This window comes from Pinus tabuliformis, chromosome X (genome assembly GCF_031772625.1).
Source record: "Pinus tabuliformis cultivar Carrire ecotype Pingquan chromosome X, CPIR1, whole genome shotgun sequence".
Lineage (NCBI taxonomy): Eukaryota > Viridiplantae > Streptophyta > Pinopsida > Pinales > Pinaceae > Pinus > Pinus tabuliformis.
The window spans coordinates 780,406,201-780,432,909 of record NC_142308.1 but is presented as its reverse complement, the minus strand read 5'-3'; the positions used below and the strand labels follow the sequence as shown (position 1 = coordinate 780,432,909).

Sequence of the window (26,709 nt, the reverse complement as noted above, 5' to 3'; positions counted from 1 at the left end):
TGAAAATGGGGGGTGTGTTTTATCTTCCAGGACCACTCAGGATAGTTCTCCTTCCCAGTGAGAACTACTGCCACAGTGAGGTTGACGCAAAGCAGCGCAATAGCCTCTAGAGGCAATTTCTAATCTGTTGGGGAAAGTTGAGTTTCAATGCCAGAAGCTAGGAAGAGGTTCCGAAGGGCAGGAGAGACATTTTCCCAGACAGTAGCAAACCAGACGGCTTGAGGAGAAGTTGTTCCGAGTTTAGTGCAGAAGTGATTGTGCTAGGGCAATGCAATGACTACGCAGAGCCGGTTTTGACGGCTCAATTTGAGCTGAGGTCAGAGCCTGGATTTGCCTATGGAGTGAGTAAATTCCTCACTAGATTTTTCTTGCCAATTTTTCTCTATAGGATTGTCAGTTTCGGCATCCAGTTGTACTCAGATTATTTCAATGTTGCATAATAATAAAATCCTCAGTTGCTACACCGGTTTTCCCAAGTTGGGTTTTTCCGGGGTCATTGGTCCAAAAATAACTGTCATTTTATGTGTGTGTGTGTGTGTTGATACTTCTTCCAGCGTTTATTTCTTCCGCAGCTTATTTGTGTATGTTGCAGTGTGATTGATTCAATATTTATCGTAGCAAACAATAAATAAATTGTTAAGAATTAATTTAACAATTAGGAGAATTATTTCCAGTTGCTGCAATAGGATTCGGGTTCCCGAATTTTCACATGGTATCAGAGCGTAGATGATCAGTCGGAGAGCTCAATAGAGAAGGAAGGAGTTTCGTTGTTCATTGAGGGGCAACAAATCGAAACCCCGGGGGCAACGCAGTCACCTTGGCCAAGAGGTCGAATTTCTTGAGGAGAATCAATTTTTGTGAGAGGGGGCAAAAAATTCGATCTCTCTGGATCGAGGGATTCTAGAGGCAGAGGAAGCAGCCAGTATTTTTCGCAAAACAAATCTCTAGCTGTACATAGTAGGTTTGAAGCAGCAGAACCAGCATCGGGTGGAAGAAGAGCACGCACTGAGGGAAAATTTTCCTCAAGGAACTTCTAGAATCAAAAAGTTCAATTTCCCTTGCAAATCAGAAGTTGTTGTGTGCAGACTTTCTCACTCCAGAAGGGAGTACGAATAGCTGAGCAGAAGGGAAGAGGAGATTTTTTACATTGTTTGAGATGTCCACAACTCGACTTCGAGATCAGGACAGATTGGATGGTGCTTCCAACTATGTATCTGGAAGGCAAGGATGTCCTTCCTTCTGGATGAATATGGCCTGAAGCCTTTCATAGATGCAGTGGTAGCTATCCCCACTGATGAGTACAGAAAGGAGATGGCACGAGCGAAGAGGTTGATCCTTGATGGTGTTCAGGATCACATTGTATCAGACACAGCAGCCAAGGGAACAACCAAAGAGATGTGGCATACACTTTCTACATTGTAACAAGGCGCTTTCGAGCAGCGGAAGATGTACTTAGAGGAGAAGTTGAGATGCACCAGGATGCAGAAAGGGGAACGCATAGACCCCCCCTTCCTCACCAGGATTCAGTCCGGAATCAGTTGTTAGTTGTTGGGGCAGCGCCTCAACCCACAGAGCTAGTACGATTGGCACTAAACAATGTCTCAGAGGAGTGGCAAGTATTTTTCCAAAGTATCTTGGGCAGAGACACCTTGCCAAGGTGGGACAAGATGTGGGCCAATTTGCAGCAAGAGGAGTTGAGACAAGACCTAGTGAAGAGCTCCATCAGTGGCAGCAGCAGCGGATCGAAGCAGGTGAAGGAGGAGGATAATGTGGCCCTCGCATCGAAGGGTCCTAGTCAGGGACAGGGGGAGCAGTGAAAGAAGAAGAAGGACCTGTCAAAGGTCAAGTGCTTCAGATGTGGTGAGCTTGATCACTACAGTACCTAGTGTCCTCTCAGAAAGAAGGACAAGGAGAAGAAGCAGGACCAGTACTCAGCATCAGCAGAGATCGATAAGATTACCTTTGGGTTGGAGGAAGACTTTGCCATGTTTGTTGACATACCCCTAGGAGTGAAATGGGGTGACTTGGCTTTGTAGCCTCAGAGTGCTACAAATGGGCAGGATTCTTGAGGAGGTACACTTCTTGAATCAATACCTTTCTACTAGGACCCACAATATTTTCTAGCAGGATGTATCAGTGGCAGTAGATGCAGCCAGATGCCAGAGTGACAAATATAGAGTCTAATTGTAGTTACATGTTGGGCAGCGCAGTGCAGAGTTGGCAGCAATGCAGAGTGGCACAGTACAAAGTCAACAGCAGCGCAGATGCCTCAGTGACAGCGTAGATACTAGCAACAATCAGGGACTCGAGTGACAGATGCATTATAATGATCACAGTTGATTCATTATTTAAGATGCTTTTCAGTTGCAACAACAACAAATGGAGAGGGAGTTGCAGTGTTGGCAGTAGTTCAACAGAGTCAACAGCAGCAAAGATGCAACACATATCAGAGTTGCACAATAGTTGGTGGGCAGTAGCAGCCAGACATCAGCAACGTAATAGGAGATGATGCAAAGACAAGTGTTGCTACAGGGAGCAGCAACGCTAGAACATATTCCTCACTAAGACGGAGTGTTATTTTTTGTAGCATCGGATGTGTTCTAGCCTTGAAACTTTGTGGAGGGGCTAGAATGCATGAGATCTCCAAAACCCAGAAATAGTTTCTGGAAATTCCACCTAGAAATGACTTAATTAGATTATTAGTCAGTTTTTAAATATTTCCTAAGTCTAAACTTAGGAAATATGACTATTTAATCAGAATTAATTAAGTTATGGTGTGAATATTCTAGAAACTCACACAGATCCGACTTCAAGTTAATCCTAGCCATCGATTAAGATCCAATCTTGGCAGTTGAAGTCTCAACAGAGGATTATAAGAAGAAGTCGATGGGACTTGGAGAAATCACTTGAAACTTGAGCAGTTCAATTTCTTGAGCAAATTGATTTCTTGAGTAGCAGCATTCAATTGTTGGAGAGAGAGCCAGAGAAATCGAAGCAGTGAGCGAGGGGTAGGGACAGTAAGCCACAGTGGGGCTAACGCAGAGCAACGCAATAGCCTCTGTAGGCAATTTTGAATCTGCTGGGGAAAGTTGAGTTTCAGTTCCAAAAGCTAGGCAGAGGTTCCGGAGGGCAGGAGAGACATTTTCCCGGACAGAAGCAGACTAGACGGCTTGAGGAGAAGTTGTTCTGAGCTAAGTGCAGAAGTGACTGCGCTAGGGTGACGCAGTGACTGGGCAAAGCCAGTTTAGACGGCTCAATTTGAGCAAAGTTCAAAGCCCGGATTTGCCTGTGGAGTGAGGAAATTCCTCACTAGATTTTTCTTGCCAGATTTTCTATCTAGGATTCCCAGTTTCGGCATCCAGTTGTACTCAGATTATTTCATTATTGCATAATAATAAAACCCTTAGATGCTACACTGGTTTTCCCAAGTCGGGTTTTTCCGGGGACATTAGTCCAAAAATAACTGTCATTTTATGTGTGTGTGCTAGTACTTCTTCCAGTGTTTATTTCTTCTGCAATTCATTTGTGTAGGTTGCAATGCGAATGATTCAATATTTGTTGTAGCAAACAGTAAATAAATTATTAAGAATTAATTTAACAATTAGGAAAATTATTTCCATGTGCCGCAATAGGATTTGGGTTCCCGAATTTTCACAAATCAAATTTGTCCTCTTCTTCCATGCAAGAAAGTTTGATGACCCAACCAATTTGTTGCTTTCCTTGCAAAATGAACTCATTTCGATAGATTTAGACATAGATAAAAAGATACTTACTTGTGAAGATACTCCTTGATGACAATATCTTCAATTTGATGCCTTCTTGATGATGATGATCATGATAGAAGATGTCTTCTTGATGAAGATGTCTTCCTTAAAAAGTGATCCTTAGCTTAAAGAGAGGGAGATCACCTTGAACCCTTGATGTTGATGACAACGCCTCTTCTTGCTTCCTTGGATGATAGTGTAGAATGAGGTGGCTTTCCCAAGGTGCTTCAAATGTAGGGTCTTTCTTTGATTGAGTGGATGTTGGGTTCTTGAGGTCTTCTTTCCTTCGCGATGAAGATTGTAAGCTTCCCAAGGATACTTCAACTATGAGATTATTTCTTTGAATGTGTTAGGGTTTTTGAGGTCTTCTTTGATGCTTTTAATTACTTTCTTCAAGATGATGAGAGGGTTAGTCCTTCTTGACGATTCATGCTCTTGATGTTTCCTAGATGATCTTCTTGTGCTTCGGCCCTTGAGTATCCTTCTGTAAGTTTCCTTTACTTGATGTAGTCACCTTATCTCTAATACCATGTTGAGAAATCTAGGGGCAACAACATTAGGTGATTTCTCTTACTTTGATAACTGCTTGTGATGTACTTTTACTTAACTTGATTAGCTTCTTCCTTTTCTTAATTATATTTAATGTTCTTTGTAGCAAACAACTACCAAACCATAAAGAACAGTAACACAAGAGGACACAAGATATAGGCGATCAGCCAAGACCAAAACCTCTCCACCTGAGAGGAAAACCCACAAGAATTCTTCTTCTTATAGAATCTTCAATTGATGAATTCCAAGACTTATGACCCTTGACCAAGACCCTCCAATACCAAGTCCTTCGGCGAGCTTTCCTTGTCAACAACTACAATTTCGACCTCCAGCAAATTCCTCTGCAACTTCAACTTGTCTAGCAGATTCTTCTGCACCTTCAACCTGTCAAGCAAATCCTTCTGCAACTTCAATATGTCCAGTAGATTCTTTTGCAACTTCGACATGCCCAATAAAATCTTCTACAGAAATCCTAGCCTTTACATGTATGGAAAACAATGATAGATTCTTCCTCCTTTCCTCTTCGCTTGAGTTGATTCTCTCTCCTAGGCAACTCAGCTTGCAAAGTGCCCTTGATGATGCCCTAACTTGACTTTTGCAACTCGTCCTCTTCTGTTGCAATATGTGCCCTAATACTTTCGCATGTGTGGAGAGAAGTAGCCCAAAACAAATTACAAATCTTGTCCCTTTCTTCAATCTGTGTCCTTCTTTTCTTCGTACTTTTCTCTCTCTTGTGATTGAACTTGTGTGAGTGAAGTGAGTCTCCAAAGTGAGGTCGAAGTCTCTCTTATACATTGGCCTTCTGCTAGGTCGAATTGCACCCTTTATGCTGACTTGTCCACTTGAATAGGCCGACTTGATCTTTGCAACATGACGAGGTCTTCGAGGGTCTTTTGACTCAAATAAATTTTTCTATACAATAACTAACATGCCCAAATGGGTCTTTCATACATGACAATGACTCTCGACTTGTAGACTCAATGCCAAGCCCTAGAAGCTTTCAACGGGAGCTTGACCTAGAAATGAATTTCCCTTGAGCATGAAACGCATGTCTCAAGAATAACAATAATAAATTTATTTTTCTCTTTTCATTAAACACATAAAATCATGATTACATGTCATTATGAAGACTAAACCTAGTTACATATTTCAACATCATTGAGCAGTTTGTCCTAAGTACGTGTGATTCCGTTGAAGAATTGTAATGTTGTTGCATCTTTCTACTCATGCCTACATATAGTTATGAATATGTACTACTGTTGATCATTTTCTGAAAGAAAACCTAGGCAGAATAGAAAACCCTAGGACCAAAAATTGCCCTAGGGTATTACACTGAATGTGTTTTTGAGCTGTTTTTTGGAGCTGTTTTTGATGTTGTTTGGAGCTGCTATTGTTGTCAACATTTGGAAGGCATCTTTGATTATTTTCCTTCAACTCTTATGCAGCCTATTGGTGGCAACAGTTTGGTAGCCAATGCCCTGATTTGCAAAGATTTGCAATTTGGATATTGAGCCAAACATGCAATGCTTCGAGGTGTGAATGGAACTAGAGCATTTTTGAGCATATACATAACAAGAAGAGGAACCATTTGGATCAACAACGGTTGAATGACATGGTTTATGTTCAGTACAACCTCAAGTTGAGGCGAAACCAATTGTTGAACAAGACATCTGAATCAAGCAACATAGTTTTGGATGACATTGATCTATCATCAGAGTGGGTTGTGGAGAGCCAGGAACCAGCATTTGACAATGAATACCTTTCTTTGATGGACTTGGAACCATCTCCAACTTCAGGGCTAGGGGAATTAAGTAGGAATCCCACCATAGAGTCTCAATCTACTGATTCTGAAGATGAAGATGAGGAGGATGAGGATGATGATTCTGATTTGTACTAGTAGTATTGTAGTTTAGTACTATGCTTATTTTTGGACTCTACAGGTCATTTAGAGCTTATTCCTTGATGTATTTTGGTTTAGGGATGTATTGCACTAAGTGCTATCTTGGTTATATACACTCTTACTTGCTATAAATGATAACTTTTGCACATTTGTGCATAAATGGTTTGGATTTATATGGATGCACATGAATATATATGTTTTTCTTTAAAATTTGAATATTTATGTATTTTATGGTCCCATTTTTTTTATCAGTTCTCGCTTTGGGGGATCTACCAGTTCAATGACCAATCTGGTTCTAATAAAATTGGTGTCACTCCTTTAATAATTTTGTCATTCTGAAACTAGGCCAGCTGAAAGACACCTTGAAGGATAAGTGTACACTGTACAGATGTCAGAAACCATATCAGAATCCTGCTGACTTCATGGAAAGCATTAAAAATGGTCCATGAGCTGTCACTAAATCAGGAGGTTACAGGCAAACAGGAAGAGGGATCCTGAAGCTGTAGTTGGTATCATCTGGGGAAGCATAAAATCTGATATTTTAATGGTTATTAACTTATTGTAGTGACCATTAACAATGACAAATCCTTTTTTTTGGAAAACTCAGTTTGGCAGTAGAGATTTTAGCTAGCAGTCCACCAAGAAGATATAAATAGAAGCTGTCATCTTAGTACTATATGTAAATCTTAAGGCTTCTTTCAGAATAAAATCTCTTTTCTACCAATAAAAAGAACAGCCTAGCTAGTACCTGATTAGGGACCAAATTTGCTGAAGTAATAATGACACGCATGATGTCTCTGCGATGTAAAAGAAGAATCTTAGGATGATGACAACCAACACCTTGTCTTTTACCTTTAGCAAACGCAACTGTATCAGGAAAGGGTGGGTAACTGAAAAAGCAAAGAATCAGAAAAGATTTCAGAGCCTGATGCCCAAAATTTACAGAGGGTATAAACTTCATACAGTAACCATTTGTACCCAAAATAACATTTAGTAATTTATTTTAACTTACACAACTGTCAGGTTAGGCCAATCAGCATATGGTCTGGACCAGCGTTGGTCATCACACCTGCTCCAGCAGCGTTCAGAGTTGTGGCATGCAACAGTTACAGGCAGATATTTTGGTACTTCATATGAAGACAAAAACCTGGAAAGTTTCCAGCACTGAGATACTGAGCAAAATAAACTGAAATGGGGCCATAGGAAAACTCTGGCTACTGACAAGCACAAAATCATGCTGTTTTCATCTAGGAAGAAAACATACTTTCTTTATCCAAACAAAAAATCATGTTTCACAGAAAAATAAAGGATAAATTAGATATATGGTTGTAAAAACTTCATAATTTTGAAGTTAAAGAGACTTTGCAGGGTGATAAACTTTCTGGTGGCTGTAGCTTTCCTGCCATAGATGACATAGACATAGTTATCCTCAATATTATCTCAATTACACGTCTATCTCTTTCTTCTGCCTATCCCTAATCACCTCTCACATTAAGGCAAAACACTTCACCTGCATGCAGTTGTAACTATTTCTAATTCCTAAGACCCCCCATTGCATTAAAGTCCCTAAAGCACACAATCCATCTAGATAGAGGTCCTTGAAGGTCTACTGCTTCTTCATTGACTTTTGGAAGGCCTAAACACCATTCCTCGGCATTTACCCATTGAGCAGTTTTCTTCCCTTGGAGAACTTGACCTTCTTGTCTCTTCCACGATGCAACTTTGTGAGACAGCGCTGGGCTGTTTCTTCACATCTCATGGACTTTCCAGGACTAATGTTGATGTCAAAAAACGGTGTCCTCTATCCATCACCCTCTTTGGCCTTTACAATATGATGCAGGAGTATTTCTTCAAGGTCATCAAGACCTAGAAAGTCTTACCGCATTTCCTAAAGGGAATGGATTCCCTTAATCTAATTTAATTTAACATAACTAGGTTAGGATTTTGATTTTTCAGAAGTAATAAGCACTGATTAGAGAAATGCGGGATTATTTCCTCATCAACATGCAATGCACTATTTGAGGTGATTTGTTAAGGGATTTAGAAGTTTTAAGCTTAGACTAGATATTTTCCATGTATGGATAATTAGATCCACCTTTAGCGGATCTCAGCAAACCATTCTATTGTATATAACCAAGTCTGTAATGACTAGAATAAGATAGGAGAATATAGAAGAGAGAACAAGAGAGCTGAGAGAGGTCCAAGAAAGTGAAGAAAAGGGCCAAGCAATTGTGTAATCAGGCCAGTTTGTACAAACTTGAGTATTTGATCTGTAATGTTTGTGTCTATGAGATCTTCATAATGATAAATCTGAATGTGTATTAGTTTGTAATGAGAGGAGACAGAGCGTGAAATAATACGTTATTGTGTATCCATGGCTGTACAGGTCCGAGTGTACAAAAGTTGAGATCTGGTTAAGTTCCAGATAGTCTAGAATTGAGTCAAATAGCTTAAGAACAGGTTGGAGGTGTTACAGTGCCAATCTACAAGAAAGTTGACGATCCATTGTTGGATTGATCCGGGAGTTATCGCAAAGATAGGAGACTTTGTGCTTGATGCTTTAACTAGTTGAAGTTCCAAACATGGTTCCCATATCAGAACAGAAGTAGAGAGCTAACGAGTTTGGACATCTGGGCCTAAACAAGCAATGTAGTGTTAAATCAAGATCGGATTTGTACTAACACCGCAGCTGTCAATTGACGTAGACATACAAGGTTCTGTTGTGAGAAGTCTGTCATTGTAATATTCCTAGGGAAACTTTACAGTAAATAACAAAGCGAACATAGACATAAAAACCATGAAAATCAAACACATGAATCAGTCCATGAAATTGCACCAAAAACTGCTTTGCTGAGCCATTTTACTATAATATGAAGAGGGTACAATGAGGTGCTAGAAAAAGTGCATTTGGGCTTGCTCAATGCAAGCTAGCTAAGCCAAAATGAACAATAAGAAGTCCCTCCCAAATCTGATGCGGCTCTCTCCTTGCTCTGCACTAAAACTGCCAAGAAAGATGTTGTTGGTTGTGAGGAACTGCTGCTAAGGCCTACTCTGGTGCTCGGAAAATTCCAGGAAATTAACCCCGGGCTCTCCACCAAAAACCCACGAAGGAATTGGCCAAAGGTTGACCTTGGAATTTCGCCAAAATTTCCCTTAGCTCCTTTTGTTGTTGGCTGAGTTGTGTCCCCTGTTTGACCCCTCAAATCTGCACAGAAAATTTGGAAATTTTAGATATAAAATCCTTGTCAAAAACCCGGAAAAACCTAGAAAGGGTTTCCCTTGGTTCCAACCTTCGAAATTTGACCCTTCACAGCGTGGCCCTCCACCAAATTCGAATTTTGTTACTGTGGCTACTCCTATCAATCTCTACTCTCCAAACTACGGCAATCCTCCTCCAATGGCCCTGCAAATGAAATCCCAGCAGCTCAGCTCCTAAATCCTTCTCTCAAGCCCCCCCACAATCAACTCCACCAATGGCTGCGTAGTCCTGGGACAAGTCTACGTAGGCCCAACCAAAGAAATTTGTCTTGCTGAGAAGGGAACTCTCAACTCCAGTAAATTCTCTTCCTTCACCTGCCATTTGGACAAGAAATTGCCCAGTAATGGTATAGCCTCTAATTTCAATACCCCACTTCACCCAAGTATTGTGTGGTTCTTCTTCTGCGTCCAGGCTGAAGCTAAGGCAAGTCGTACCACCTGAGACTAGTCCCCCAAGTCTCCACAAAGTCATGACAATACCTCCCTAGGGTGGCACTCATGGTCCACCGAAGAAGAGGGTGAGATTTCCCCTTGGAAACCTCTAGTGCTAAACAGCACTTGTGACTCAATTGAACAGCTAGAGCAACAATGTGTAAATGTCAAATTATCAAAAGGTGCCCAATGTTGCCTTCAACCCTCTATTTATAATTGTTGCCTCACCTTTCCTTGTGGGTCCCTCATCCAAATATTTCGACCTACTTTCCACAAAATCAATTTTTCCTCCAATGGGTGCATATTTGAAACAAAAAACTTCTGATACGCAGAAATAGATATATAAATATTTTATTAAAAAGATGAATTGACAAATGATGAGTGTTTACAAATGGGGTTCCTGGCTTATATACCGCCATGGACACCCTTTGGGGAAAGGGCATGATCTTATGATCGTGCCCTTTCGTCTAATTTAACTGGAAATTAAATAATAACCCTAAACTAACTAATTTTTACATAACATTGCCTTCCTCTCGAAAGAATGCTTTGTCCTCAAAGCATACATAACGATGGATGTTGTTGACAAAATGCTTCATTCTCCTAAGAAGCTTCTTCTTCGGGTAAGTCCTTCCACTTGATCAAATATTCCTTGATAGTACGATATCGAAGCTTTCTTTCTCTAGTAGACAAAATACCTTCTGGTTCTAAAATGACCCTTCCCTCATCATCTAAGGATGGAAGCGTTGTTTGCACTGTTTGATTGTTACCTAGCGCCCTTTTTAGGCAAGATACGTGGAAGACGTTGTGAACACAGCTTGTCTCTGGAAGGCTTAAACCATACGCAACTTGGCTAATCTTTTTGTTGATCTGATAAGGTCCATAAAATTTTGGTGCCAATTTGTATTTTCCTTTCTGCTTTAAAGATAATTGTTTGTATGGTTGGAGCTTAACAAATACCCATTCTCCAACTTCAAACTCTCTTTCGGTTCTATTACGGTCTGCTTGTTGCTTCATACGATTCCTAGCATTATTCAGATTTTCTTTTAGTGGTACCTGATATCGATATGCTTGGAGCGATCATGAAATACGGTATTCTCTGACAAATGAATCCCACTCCGGTTGTCACATAGGATCACGGTGGTATCCAATGTAAATCCAAACAACTCACTGAAGAGCTTTCGCAACCAGACTGCCTCACAGGAGGCCATGCTAGCAGCAATATACTTTGCCTCGGTAGTGCTCAAAGCCACCGACTTCTGCTTCCTGCTCATCCAGGATATTGAAGCAGATCCCAAGGAGAAACAGGACCCAGAAGTGCTCTTACGGTCCTCCACATTGCCTGCCCAATCAGCATCAGTGCATCCAAGTAGTCTCACATCTCCGGCAGTGTCTCTTAACCCATAAGTAATTGTGCCACGAAGATATCTCAATAGATTCTTGGCACCAATCCAACGTATGTGGTGAGGTTCAACCATATGTTGACTCAACGTGTTGACTGCAAAGCATATATCTGGATGGGAGTTCACTAAGAACATTAATGCTCCGACGAGTTGCCGATACTCGGTGGCATTTCGTAAAATAGGTCCAGCAGCACTACCGCTTAACTTCTTGAAGTCAAGCTCCATCAGGGTAGTTACAGGCTTGCAGTCCACCATACCGAATCTTTCCAATATCTTCACCACATATTTTCCTTGAGATAGGAAAATTTCCCCTGGCTTCTGCCACACTTCAAGTCCTAGGAAATAGTGCATCAGTCCTAGGTCCTTCATTTCAAATTCAGAAGCCAACTCCCTCTTACATTTGTGAATGAGAGGGTCTGCACCTGTTAGAAAGAGGTCATCCACATACAGCACCAGTATGAGAGGTTTGTCATCTTCAACCTTAAAGTAAAGGTTAGGATCGGCTTCACTCCTAGTGAATCCCAGCTTCATCAAGTAGCTATCGATCCTCTCATACCATGCTCGGGGTGCTTGCTTCAGCCCATAGAGAGCCTTCTTCAACCTGCATACATGAGATTTCCGATCATACATCTCAAATCCTTTAAGTTGCTCCACGTAGACCTCTTCTTTGATCGAACCATGCAAGAACATGGTCTTGACATCCATTGATGTAGGTTCCATCCTTGTGAAGCCCCAAGGGCTATGATGGTATATCTAGTAACAAGTGCAAATATCTCGTCATGGTCTATATCTTCCTTCTGGGAGAAGCCACGAGCAACAAAACGAGCCTTATACTTTTCCGTACTTCCATCTGCTGCATGCTTTATCTTGTAAAGCCATTTAGAAGTGACAATTGTTTTGTCCTGGGGTCTGGGAACTACTTCCCAGACATCATTCTTCATAATAGACTCATATTCTTCGGTCATAGCATCCTTCCATACTTGATGCTTGACGGCATCTGAGAATGATGAAGGCTCATTTTGTATGATCGTGCTCATGATGGTCAGGTATCTCTGTACCTGTTAGGTTTCTTACTTTCTCGGAAGGTTCCTCGGGGTGCAGTGTGCCCTTTAGCATCATCGAGCAACCCCCTAAGCCAAGAGGGCCTCTTTCTAGAAGAGGAAGGCTCAGGTGGATCAATAAGATCCATGGGTTCTTCCACATCAGGCATCCTTTCATCATCCTTTTCTTTTGGTTCCCTGATGTCGGCTTCATGAGAGCTCCTCAAAGTCGGAAGATTGTCCACCTTACTGAGAGCCATATCTTCGTCAAAGGTGACATCATGACTAATCACGACTTCCCTTTGACCGGCTACATAGATTCTATAACCCTTAGTATTTTCACCATAGCCCATGAAGATTCCTTTCTTTCCAGATGCACCCAATTTATTCCTTTTCACTTTCAGCACATGAAAATATACAAGGCTTCCAAAAATTCTAAAATGAGATACGTCAGGTTTCTTACCGGTGAAAATTTCTTCAAGAGTCTTGGAACCCAATGCTTGATGAGGGCATTGGTTTTGTACATATATGGCGGTGCTTGCAGCTTCGGCCCATAGAAACTTCGAAAGTCTTTGATCGCGGAGCATGGCACGGACGGCTTCCACAATCGTACGGTTCTTCCTTTCCGCCACACCATTCTGTTCAGGAGTATATGGTGTCGTAGTCTCCCTCTTAATGCCAGCCTCTTTACAAAAGTCATGAAACTCGTTAGATTCATATTCAGTCCCATTATCCGTCTTTAAGATCTTGATCTTCTTTTCGGTTTTCTCGATCAAGGCTTGAGATGTGTCACAAGACATGACACCTAGCGGACTTCCTCTGACCTGATATAATGAATCAACTCGAAACCCAAGAGTGAAGGCATCTTTAATATTGTTTTTCCATGCACGTACCTTGCCATCAATGAAAGCCACCTTGTAGCCTTTGTCTTCCATTGCCGAAATGGACACCAGGTTCTTTTTGAGGTCAGGTACATATAATACATCCTGTAAGTGGATCGTATTACCTTGATTCAATTTAAGAGAGACATTGCCTACACCTTTCACGGGATATTTCATATTGTCTCCAAGGACAATTTCCAGGTTAGTTTCTTTCTCTATCATATTATGGAGAACTTCTTTGTAACCAGTGAAGTGCCTTAAGGCACCACTATCAGTAAGCCAAATTCCTAGCGAGTCCGAAGGAGCAAAGGTAGATAGAGCAGCTAGTAGATAATATTCATCCTGCTTATTGTCAACAGTGTTAGATTCATACCTGGAACTTCTAGCCTTGTTGAATGGTTGTCCTCTTCCTTGATTTCCAGCACTCCTTTTACCTCTGCTATTAGATTTGCCATTCCTTTGATTGCCATGAGAGGGATTTTGATCATCGTCCCAGTGTGAGTCCCTTCTATCAGGGCACTCCCTTGCATAGTGACCTGCTTTATCGCAAATGTAACATCGTCCTTTTCTTCCACCCTTAGGTCCAGCCTTTCTTTTTTATTTGGTCCCGGAATTATTTCTTTTCTTAGCATGAGAAGAAAAGGCAACAGAAGGACCTTTAGGCATGGGCATTTCTTGCTCTTCTATCCTTGTTTCTTCTTGAATGCATCTTGTCATTAATTCCTCAAAACCAAGAATTACATTATTGTTGAGAAGAGTAGTCCTGAACATGTACCATTCGGATGGTAATCCTCCAAGAGTCGTGAGTGCCATTTCCATATCAGTAATAATCTCCCCAATAGATAGGAGATCATTCCTGATCTCGGTGATTCTTAAGTATGCTTGCATACTCTCATCTTTGCCCTTCTTAATTTCCTTCAGCGTATTTCTAAGAAACAAGACTTGATTTGCATCATTAACTTTAAATAAACTCACCAGTCTATCGTAGATTTCGTTGGAGGTGTTCAGGTCGGAGATGTAGGCCACCAAGTGCTTGTCGATAGAATCCCGGATGATCTTCATTGTTTTGACTTCACTGGTTTTCCATTTGTTCCTGGCAGCAGCGGGTGCATTTGATGGAAGCTCAAAAATATTGCCTCTCACATGGTCCAACACTCCTTGATTTTCTAAGGTTAGATCAAGAGACATCTTCCATCCGTGATAGTCAGCTTTCTCACAGAGCTTGTCTTCGGCAAGGAAGAGTGTTGAGGACCCCATAGTTCTTTTAGGATAGCCTTGCCAATCTTTTCTTCGGTGATTGCTCTTGCTCTTGCTCGGGCTTTGTCTTCACCTCAGCTCTGATACCATGTTAGTTTATGGTATGTTCTATGCTTAGAGCAGTTTACTTATCTTTCTTATTATTATCCACAGATTAGCAATCACATGTACATAAAGTAAAGTGCAGATAGAACATTAAACGATCGATAGAAAACAAGCCAAGACAAGAGACACAAGATGTGGCAGCTAGCCAGGGACAAACCCCAATGTGGGGAAACCCTTTGATCAAATCTTCCTTTATCTTCAATAATTCAGCAGAGAGAAATAGTACATAAATCTGATTTACATCAGCAGCAGCCAACCCTAGATCAGTCCCAAACTAGGGCAGACAATATCTTGCAAACCGACAGTCGAATCGGCTTGATTCCTTCACCAAAAAATGCAACCTTCAGAGAAGATCCAAATTCACCTACAGCGCAGTTCTGAGAAGCAGACTGATGGTCAACGCTGGTCAAACTTTGGATCTGCAGTTGCAGCCCTAAATCTGCGTCCTTCCTTCCACACGTGTGAGAGAAGAGTCTCTTTCTGCGCAGTAGGAGAAGAGCCTCTTTTCTGCGCAGGAGACAGAGAGATGTGATGAGAGAGTGTGTCCAAATGAGGAAAAGACCTCTTGTATTTATATACAAATGTTGATGATTGAATAGATGCGACTGTTGGGCTTCTGAGCCTACATGAATTGTTGGTCGGCTTGATAATTATTCCATAATCAAAATAAATTCATATCTCCATAAATACTTATCGGAATCGGATGATCTTTAGATGAATCCTACACATTTTGACGAGAGGAATCTAATAAAAATATTATCAGCCATGAATAAAATGACCCACATGGAGTTTGGCCCTAGTTGCCAATTTTAACAGGCCTGGATTCCTAAAGGAATTCTTGCTCGCATTCAGAAGATTTGTTGCAGATTCCTTTGGAATGGATATAAAGAGGGCAAACCTTTTGCTTGGGTAGGATGGAAGCACATCGCTCTCCCTAAGAAATGGGGAGGTTGGGGACTAAAAGACCTCTCAGTATTTGCACATGCATTAGCAGCCAAGATGGGCTGGATCCTGCTCACTACACAAAACCTCTGGACTGAAGTCTCATACCACAAATATATCTGGCCTCATCATCTTATGGACTGGATTCGTTTACCCTCCTGGCCTCAAACAGGGGTATCTATGGTTTGGAAAGCAATACTGCATACTTTGCCTTTCATCAGAGAGGGTCTCACATGGAGAATAAATGATGGCAATTTGGCCCGTATAGGCATGGATCCATGGACAGGAGGGGGGAACATGCATCAATTACCTCCAGGTCTCATCCATTTTCTAAATCAGAGGCATATCAATGTGATTGCACAGATAGCAGATTTGGAGAACAGCTCCATCTTCGAACAGGCATGGTTATCTGCTCAAAACTTGGGTATCCCTGAACACTGGCAGCAGATCTGGGAAGGGTACATAAATGCCCTGAAAGAAGCCCATGTGCGCATCAAAGAAGGTCCCGATGAGCTTATCTGGACCCCGGCCGATCATGGTAAGTACTCCCCAAAAGCTAGCTATCCCAACCTTCTCAATGAGCGCAAACCACCTGTACTTCTGGACTGGTGGGGAAAGATTTGGAAGCTCAAAGCGCCACCAAGAACCAGACTCTTCATGTGGAACGTGCTCAAAAACAAGACACCAACCGGAGCAAACCTTATGCGCCGATCTCACTATGGACCACATTGGTGTGTTCTCTGTAAACAGGCTGAGGAGACAAATGACCACTTATTTCTCCACTGCCCGAAGTGTGCACAGCTATGGCAACATGTATTAAACCTCCTTTCCAAACATGGCAGCTGGCAAGGTCTTTCGATACTTGAAGCATGGGACAACTGGACTGTTGCAAATCATGATGCAAAATCTCTATGCCTCCCTCTCCTCATCTATTGGTCCATCTGGCTGACAAGGAACGAAATCATCTTCAAAGGAACAGAGGCCCGATGGCCACATGCAGCAACAAAAATTATCATAGCCTACCATGAAATTCCTGATGAATCTCACCCTCCTACAAACCGCTCCTGCACCTCTGAGACGATCGATCACTCCATACCGTGGGCATACTTTGATGGAGCCGCCCAAGCACAGGGATGGGGGGGGGAATCATTATATTCCTATCTGAGAAACACCACTACAAAATACAATTGGGATTGGGAGAGGGAACCAATAATTTTGCAAAACTGATCACTCGGACATCTTTTGCATTTTGCACTGGCACATTCATGCATTAATCTACAGATCTTTGAAGACTCCAAAATCATCATTAATTGGTTCAATAGTATCAATAATTGTCATGCTCGTACACTTAGGAACATCTCGGATGAAATTATGGATTTCAAAGCACAATTTAACTCTATCACCTGTCAACACATTTACAGGGAACGTAACGAGGCCGCTGACAAATTATCCAAGGAGGCCACGACACACCCCAGAGGCCTGTGGATGATTCAGGAACAATTTGGTGCAGAACAGTATCAGTGTTATCACCGGCCCTACACTGATAGGGCATATCCTAGGGCGGACAGGCCCTAATTTTTGGTTTATTTTCATTTCACACACAGTATCTTTTTATGTATATATTTATGTTATACTCTGCTTACTAGACAAAATGAGTACACCCTGTGAGGTGAATATGTACAGCTTTTTTGGGAATGGCTTTGGCCATAACTTATAATTTTTTGACCACTGCTTGACTGGCTTAGACCAATAGTTATGCATATGCCATAGGCATCTACTATATGTAATTTTTCAAAATTAATGAAAAGTTATGATTTTTCCTTAGGAAAAAAAAACTGGGTGAGAATGTTCTAAATGATATGGATCAAGCCAAATCTAATCTTAGCCACTGATTAGGGATTTAATCTCGGTCGTTGAAGACTCAACAAGAAAAGTATAAGAGGAGGCTTGAGGGTTAGTTGGAGATACACCAAGATTGATCAGTCAGTTCAATTTTCTAGAGCGGGGTTTGCTGAGAAAATTCGAAAAAGTGATATGAGTTGCAGCGAGGGGCAGTGAGTACATAGCAGAGAGGCAGAGATAGTGCCAGAGGGCCAGCACAGTGATTGAGGAGGCTATACAGAGGCAACAGGAGCCACGTAGAGGCAGTTAGTGACTATAGAAATTTTGAATAATTTAACACATATTCACAGAGATTATCCTGATCATACAATTATAAGCGGAACATGTATAATACATAATCTCCTCTACGTTGATCATCAATTTACAGAAGCAGAAACATTCACAGGCACACATAGAAGCATCAATCAAACTCATTAACACAGTATGTATCCCGGGGAAAGCATCTCGCTAAAAACCCCACACTATCTGTATATTATATTGATTGAATCATGTAACATTACAAAGTACAATGCTTATCACAAGCAATCCAGTACCAGCTCCACCTGTTACACACAATACAGCTCAGATCTGATCTCCAAATCTATTCCACTGCTTGCCTGCCTCTCCAGCTCAATACCTGCTCAAGAACTGATGAGAATGGTTTACCAAACTCGTATTTGCCCTGCAAATAATCACTCACACTCTGTTGGACGTGAGCACAAGCTACAATTCTTGATATTGGCCAATTCATTAGCATACTCAATCCCTCTGATTGTGCAAATCATCATGCACAGCTATAGTCACAACTGATAGCAATCTGATCCTCTAACACCTGTCCCTGCTGAACTGAACATGCACTGACATGCAACTGAGTTAACTAATGTATTCTATAGTTGCATTATGAGTTAATAATTTGTGAATTAATTAATAACTAATTCACCCAACTCATTTCTAGTCTATTGATCAGTTAGACTAAATACAACTAGTTTAACAAGGCTAAACTGAACACAACTCCATCAACTGCACCTCCAGTCCACTAAACTCAACTCACTTGAGTTCTAACTGAAGTCCTGCATGCAAATATTAGTCATCCCATAGGTAACCACGTATTTCCTTCTAGGATCTGTATGTACCACGTCCGTAGCTTATCCTGAAGTGCTCCAAGAGAATAAGATCAAGTTTATAGTCCAAATATTATTATGAGACAATAATATTTGACTTTCTATTTTTGACAGCCAGTCTAAAAATAGACTTTGATCACTCACACTGTGACCACTCACACTGTGGTCACCCACACTGTGATCACTCATACTGTGATCACCCACACTGTGATCATCCACACTGTGATCACTCACACTGTGATCACCCACACTATGATCATCCACACTGTGATCAAAAATAGAACTTGCGCCATAATTTGCCTGCAAGCCCACTTAGTGAAGGCGACTCTTTTCACTAAGCTCCATCATCTTGTTGCAATCTCAACAAGCATTTCTTGTTGCACACTTTTCAACACTCCCTCTCAACAAGAAAGGCTTCCTCTCAAACCCAATCCTGAAACTCTGGAATGTTCTCCATGCAACACATCTGGCTGGTCCACTTGCTCTGTCATCAAAGTCTTTGACTGCTATTGCCTCTGTCGACTGAAGACTCTGCATCTCTATGCTCTTCAGTATCTGACTGCTCTAGCCTCTGTCACTTTGATCTCTGACTGCATCCGTGCTGCTGCTAGTTCTATCTCGCAGCATTGCATCCGCACTGCACCTCCCAACTGACCTCCCTGTTGGGATAGAAACACCCTCTGATGTTGAAGCTCTACCTGCTGCTGACAAGTGCTCCCTCTCTGACATCTACACTACTGCAACATCTCCATGCATCTCGCACCATTGCACACCTCTCTGTGCCACCTAGCACTGTGCAAAACACTTGTGCCTCTCGCATTATTGCAGCCTGCTAGCTATGCACTGTCCTGGGATTCCCTGCAATGTCGCTCTCTCTGCCGCTCCATCCGCATCTGTCTCTACCCAATCAGTCAGTTCCTGCTACTACACATCTGGGGCTCCCGTAGCAAGGTCTCATCCAAGAGGTTGGGTACCTCAAGGATCTTGCCCCTCCTCCTTGGGACGATCAATCTACATCACCCCACCTCCTACCTGGAGGTATGGCTGCATGCGATCCCTCAGCCCACCTGGCTCGAAGTTTCCCCCTACTGGAGGTCTTTGGATGAGTAGATGTCTCTACTCGATCTCCTCTCAGCTTCCCCTGTTGTGGCTCCTCCACAACCTCCTGAAGCTGCTGCACCAATCGTGGCTCCTCCACAATCGTCTGAGACTTCTTCTAGCTCTGCATGTTGACAGGTAATATACGCTCCCTCTCAACCACCAAGTCTCCATCAGTTGCCTCGCTGCTCAAGGCTTTGCATGCATCTTGAACCTCAAGAGCATACAGGTTCTTGACCCGTGAACCAATCTGCTTCACCTGTCTAGTGATGATGTGTCTAAGGAAAACCTTTCCCTTACTGAAGACTACATCATAGCCTCTGTCTTCCAGCATCGCGATCGACACCAAGTTTCTCTTCAGTCCTGGTACATACTTGACATCGGTCAAGGTAAGGCGAGCTCCATGCTCCCTCTGAAAAATAACCGTGCCTACACCTGAGACACTATACTTCTCATCATTACCCATCCTATGAGTATCTGGAGATCTTTCTCCTCCAAAGTACTGAACAAACTTTTGTCACCGGTCATGTGGAAAGAAGCTCCACTGTCAAGAAACCAACCACTTCCCATCATGGATGAAACCATGCATGCGAAGAGTGTGAAATCCAACTCAAACTGTGAAGCAAGTGCCTCACCTTCAGATCCTTCCCCGGATCCCTTCTTGGACTTCTTCTTTGGGCAATTAGTAGCATAATGACCCAACTCATGACAACGAAAGCATCTCACCTTCGCCTTGTCAACCTTCTTCCCATCATTGGAAGAATTGGATTCGGAAAGAGAAACCTTCCCCTTCCCTTTCTTCGCCTTACTCGCTAAGGCACAGTTCTCCTCATCATGCATAGATGAAGAACTGTCTCTGGTGTGCCGTCTAATCTCCTCCTGCATCAAATCCGACCATACTTGTTCACAATTTGGCAGTTTCTCCCTTCCATTCACCAAGTCCTAGTAGCTATGCCAACTCTTAGGAAGGTCAAGGAGTCCTAGACTCACCATCCCCATCATCCGACAGTCACCCCCACACTTCCCAGCTCATCCCGGCATTGGGTGAACTTCGTGAGACATTGGGGCATACTGTCTCCATTCTCACACTGGATGTTTCTAAGTTTTATCTCTTGCTTTGGAATTAAATTCAAAATCCACCAACTCAAAACTCAACCACTTCCGATCTAGAATTCGTGAGAACAAAGTATTTCTTGTACAGAGATCGACTGTATGGGCATTCACCAGATATCTCACCTTCCAAAAGAAGGATGAATCCAAAGGCTACCTAGCCCGATTACAGACTCTGCCTGAAGAAATAAAATGTAAACACTTTCTGAATAATAGATCCGATGATCAATCCTCACTTGATATCCTGTAAAAATCTCTTCTACAAATCAAGCAGCTCCGATACCATGTAGAAATTTTGAATAATTTAACACATATTCACAGAGATTATTCTGATCATACAATTATAAGCGGAACATGTATAATACATAATCTCCTCTACGTTGATCATCAATTTACAGAAGCAGAAACATTCACAGGCACACATAGAAGCATCAATCAAACTCATTAACACAGTATGTATCCCGGGGAAAGCATCTCGCTAAAAATCCCACAATATATGTATATTATATTGATTGAATCATATAACATTACAAAGTACAATGCTTATCACAAGCAATCCAGTACCAGCTCCACCTGTTACACACAATACAGCTCAAATCTGATCTCCAAATCTATTCCACTGCTTGCCTGCCTCTCCAGCTCAATACCTGCTCAAGAACTGATGAGAATGGTTTACCAAACTCGTATTTGACCTGCAAATAATCACTCACACTCTGTTGGACGTGAGCACAGGCTACAATTCTTGATATTGGCCAATTCATTGGCATACTCAATCCCTCTGATTGTGCAAATCATCATGCACAGCTATAGTCACAACTGATAGCAATCTGATCCTCTAACACCTGTCCCTGCTGAACTGAACATGCACTGACATGCAACTGAGTTAACTGATGTATTCTATAGTTGCAATATGAGTTAATAACTTATGAATTAATTAATAACTAATTCACCCAACTCATCTCTAGTCTATTGATCTGTTAGACTAAATACAACTAGTTTAACAAGGCTAAACTGAACACAACTCCATCAACTGCACCTCCAGTCCACTAAACTCAACTCACTTGAGTTCTAACTGAAGTCCTGCATGCAAATATTAGTCATCCCATACGTAACCACGTATTTCCTTCTGGGATCTGCATGTACCACATCCGTAGCTCATCCTGAAGTGCTCCAAGAGAATAAGATCAAGTTTATAGTCCAAATATTATTATGAGACAATAATATTTGACTTTTCTATTTTTGACAGCCAGTCTAAAAATAGACTTTGATCACTCACATTATGATCACTCACACTGTGGTCACCCACACTGTGATCACCCACACTGTGATCACTCATACTGTGGTCACCCACACTGTGATCATCCACACTGTGATCAAAAATAGAACTTGCACCATAATTTGCCTGCGGGCCCACTTAGTGAAGGCGACTCTTTTCACTAAGCTCCATCATCTTGTTGCAATCTCAACAAGCATTTCTTGTTGCACACTTTTCAACAGTGACTGCGCAGAGGTTGAGTGGCCTACGTGGGTGACGCAGAAGGCCAGAGAGTTGACACAAAGAGGCAGAGGGCTGACGCAGGGGGTTCTAGAGCTATGCAGAGGCTAGCAGGGCTGACGCAGAGCCTTGAAGAAACGCCAGAAGGATTTTCATGGGCAGACTAGTGCTAAGACACTGAATATCTGCTTCCAAGAAGAGGTAATATTGCCAAATAGAAATTTTTGTTGGGTGAGCCAGTTTGGCACCCTAGTTGTACTGAAGAAAATTGCTTAATAATAGAACCCTCAGAACAACTGTACCGGTTTTCCCAAGTTGGTTTTTTCCGGGGACAATTGTCCAAAAATAATAGTGTCCCTTATGTGTTTGTCATATTATTTCAATTGATGATTTGTAGATGAGTTGAGACTGCATTTGTGTTTATTTTCAGTATTTATATGGTTAAATAACTTGTTAAGGAATAAACAAGTAGGTGAAATAAACCAGATAATGCAGGAAAAATTTCTGACGTGTTAGGCTTAGAAATTTCAACAGTATTATTGAGCATGCACGACATATCCACAACTTTGTACAAAATCAAATAAATGCCCTCACAATCTACAAGAAGTACGCCCATCTATCATGTTGAAGAGGTTGAGGGAGGTCAAGACCGCTCTAGGGGCTATGGTTATTTCAGGGTTTTAGTCTTTTTGGAGAAAGACAAATCAAGCAGCCTCAAAAAGAGTCAAGGACACAGTGTTAAATGATGCTTGGTGGGAGAGGGTAGATCTCACTATTAAGATCATGGACCCTAACAATGCGTTGCTACGATTTGTAGATACAGACCAACCCATCCTAGAAGAGGTCTATGAGGGATGGGATTCCATGATTGAGTCCGTGAGGACCATTATTTTACAGAGTGAGTGCCCTGAGTATGAAACATCACCAGAGGCCTTCTTCACCACCATGCAAAATATTCTTGTCAGCAGATGGGACAAGAATTGCACACCTTTGCATTGTTTGGCTCACTCATTGAACCTAAAATACTAAAGCCATGAGTCGTTGAATGGTGGACCTTCCCGCAAATTTCCTCCTCACATAGATGGTGAAATTTCACAATGGAGGAAGGATGCATTGAGGCAGATATTTCAGGATAGAGCATCCCTTGATAAGGTGGAGGATGCCTTAGCAAAGTTTTCCACTGGCACTGCGCGATTTGCAAGCTATGATGTGTGTTGACCACTACGTGTCAACTACCCATAGCAGTACACCTCCTTTTTTCTCAAAAGGGATAGCGCTTGATCGATCTGTCTGTGCCATTCGACTGTCATCATCAGCCCAATCATGTTATGTTGTAAACCCAGTCTGCATGTGTAAATTATAAATAATCTTAGCAGATTTGAGTCATGTATGTAAATTGCCTAGGCAAACCTAATTTTCTAGTGATAATCTACGTTCCGGAAGGTTTTTTGTCTCACCGATCCATGATCGGCAGAGTTTTCCTTCAGCCTAACCCCAAAGCCGGAATGGATTTTGTCATTAGAATCTTAGGGGACTCCTAGTGTACTTGGTCGAGTCTATGTAAAAGTAATTTGGAAATAATCCTAACTATTTGGTTAGGTTATTACAAATTGCTTGATCTGCTAGATTATGTTTGTGTCGCAGAACTGGGTGGTCTATGAGGGTCTATGTCAAATGGGTTTTCCCCTTTGAGATGTAAAATTGTAAAATTCATGATGTAAAGTGTCTTGAGGGTTAGAAAATGTTTTATCCCCTCATAAGTCCTAGGTCCTAGGTGTTTTTTTCCAAAGGCTAAGTTCGAGGGTCCAGTAAAAACAAAAAAATAAAAATAAAAAAATAAAATAAAATTTAAAAATAAATAAAAATTTTGAAAAATAAAATAAAATAATAAAATAATAATAAGTCAAAGTTTTGAGGAAATAAATGCAAGATTTTAATTTTTTAATATATTAAAATGCATTTAAAATTTCGACGGATGAGATTAAAAGAGATTTTGATCCTCATCGACGGTCGAGATCATTTTGACATGGATCACTCGAACTAGCTGTTGGAGAAATTTTCCTTTAAATAGGGTGTCAGGGGTCATTTGAAATCATTGGATCTTAGAGTCTGGTGCTAAAGAAAGCTCTCTTGTAGTCATTTTTTGTGCAATAAAGAAAGACTTTGGGGTTGAAATATTGCTGATGTTACTCTTCTGGAATTGTTGTAAGATGTTTTATTTTTTGCATAAATTTATTTTCAGCCATTGATGATAGCTTGATGAAGAGTGATTTTAAACACAGGTATCTTGTTTAGTCGCTAGGGTTTGAATGGTAGTTAAATTTCTGGATATAATGGTAGGTATCTCCATTACATTTGGATTTTAGTATCGTTTTCTCCTTCTTCATTAATGATTGATTTAAGTTGTGCAGGAAATCCTTTTTTGAGATTACCGGGCATCCGGGGAAGTTCTCGGCTGAACCAGCCAACTCCCGGATTGCATTTTCTGAATAGCCCAGCCAGTTTTGATCCCAAGGCTTATCATTTGAATTTTTCTTATGAATGCATGAAGGGTTTTCTGAAGCATCTCATGTTAAAATTAAAATTCTGAAAATATTTTTTGTGGCATACTGATAAATCTGGCTATTTAGAGCCTTTAATTTGTAATTACTGTAACTATTTAGCTGGTTTTTGTTAGGGTTTTAGGTTTCTTGCTTGCACATTTTATTTCTGGGTTTTCGGTTTTTGCAGGTTGCAGGTCGGAAGAAAACATTTTATCTGAAGCCAGATCTAGGCCCTGGAGGGTAAGATCTGGCCTCAGGTTCAGTTCTGGCAGGAATATTTACTTCATATCTGGAAAATTTTGTGGGGTTTTCATCAGACAATCTAAAGCAGCTGATTCAAAATTTTAAGAGTCCTGATAAATTTTAAGAGGGTTTTCCAAGCCATTTGTCTGCTGTCTGGGGTTTCGTTTTCGCAGGAGAAAAAAAAAAATCAAAATCAAAATCAAAATTTTTTAGGGTATGTGCTGCCCTGGGCCTGCAACAAACCCTCAATCTTCACGCTTCCAGAAATTTAATTTGCTGCCATTTCTACGTTTTTTTTGCTCCACGCCAGTGTTACTTGGGAGTAGGAGCAACAATTTCAGAAGCTCCCGGTTAGGGAGCGAATCCCGGAGCGTTTTTTATATAATATATATAGTTTTTTTAATTTTTTTATTTTGATACACATATGTCAACAAAAACATGTAGAATAGTGAATTAGATATAAAAAACATAAAATAACATAGATTGAACCATATAACAACAATCATCTAGAAGTTATAATCTTCATCAACCACATCCACAAGTTAATAACATAGTAACATACAACATATTGAGTCTCATGATTCATCAATCTTAAAGTTTCAAGCTTTCAAAATTCAATATATAACATTTATCATCATTGATCACCAAAGTTGTACTTGTGAGCTAAGCGTAACCATTACAACAAATAATATCTAACATGAAATGAAATGTTGTAAAATGAAATGAAATGAAACAACTTTCATGAAGCATCATATTCATAATTCATTACTAATGAGTTATAATTGCCAACTTCAAACTTAAATTGTCATATATATTGTTTAAAAAAATATCATAATAAATATGAAAGAGTCAATAGTTATAAAAACTACTAGAAACTAGAAAAGAGAAGTAAACTGTAAATCTATTATCTATTTCCCGTGCTTGGGCCTCTTGCCACCACGAGAAATGTCTAATTTTTTAGTCTTGTTGGAAAATCAGGATCTTTGTCATTGATATCACCCTCTAAGTATTAATATCCAGAGGTATCTTTGTCATTACCTCTGTATCTGTATAGGGATCTTTGTCATTAATATCACCCTCTAAGCATTAACATAAGATAGAAAAAGCATAGCATGTCAAGTCAGGATTTTGTTTGAGTGATGTGTACATTTTTAGGACGGTCATGATAGAGGAGTTCGACAACCAATGTCACTAACATCAAGGTACATAGAGGGATTGGTGCTCTTGATTAAAAACGAGTTCCATACCCTAATACATGACAAAATTCAATGGAAACATTGCAATCCCCCAATCCTGAAATCCTGAAAAACTGATAAGTCTGCTGGATTTTGAATGAAATCTAAAATTCTACTTTCTCCATATGAAATCCAATGAGACCGGAACCACTCTCAAACATCCTGAGTCATTTCATGGTAATGTTAAAAATTTAAGTAAAAGGATGAAAATGAAGATCAAGGAGAATGTCACTTTTACTTTAAGAATTTAACATTACCATGAATATCATATCAATACTAGGGCCATAGACTTGATCATTAAGCTGCCCCACTCAAAAATTACTTGTTTCTTTCAAAAAAAATTGCATTTCGAACATTACTACAAAAAAAAATTGCAAAAAGACAAAACGCTCCCGAAAAGGCAAGGAGCGAAAAAAATTTTAGGGAGCGATTTCGGGAGCGCGCTCCCGAGTCAC

At 40.9% G+C, this 26,709-nt stretch overlaps 1 protein-coding gene across 4 annotated transcripts in view; it reads right to left on the bottom strand.

Annotated features, from left to right (window-relative positions):
* Window positions 1–26,709, bottom strand: part of LOC149142182 (forkhead-associated domain-containing protein / FHA domain-containing protein) — a 500,049-nt gene that overhangs the window by 437,829 nt on the left and 35,511 nt on the right. For all 4 annotated transcript variants that reach the window (XM_089446328.1, XM_089446329.1, XM_089446331.1 and 1 more), the window contains exons 2-3: window positions 7,226–7,360; window positions 6,962–7,103 (exon numbers count right to left, since the gene is read on the bottom strand). In XM_089446328.1, the coding sequence (XP_089302454.1) occupies window positions 6,962–7,103; window positions 7,226–7,360 (277 nt within the window). The remainder of the gene's footprint in view (window positions 1–6,961; window positions 7,104–7,225; window positions 7,361–26,709) is intronic.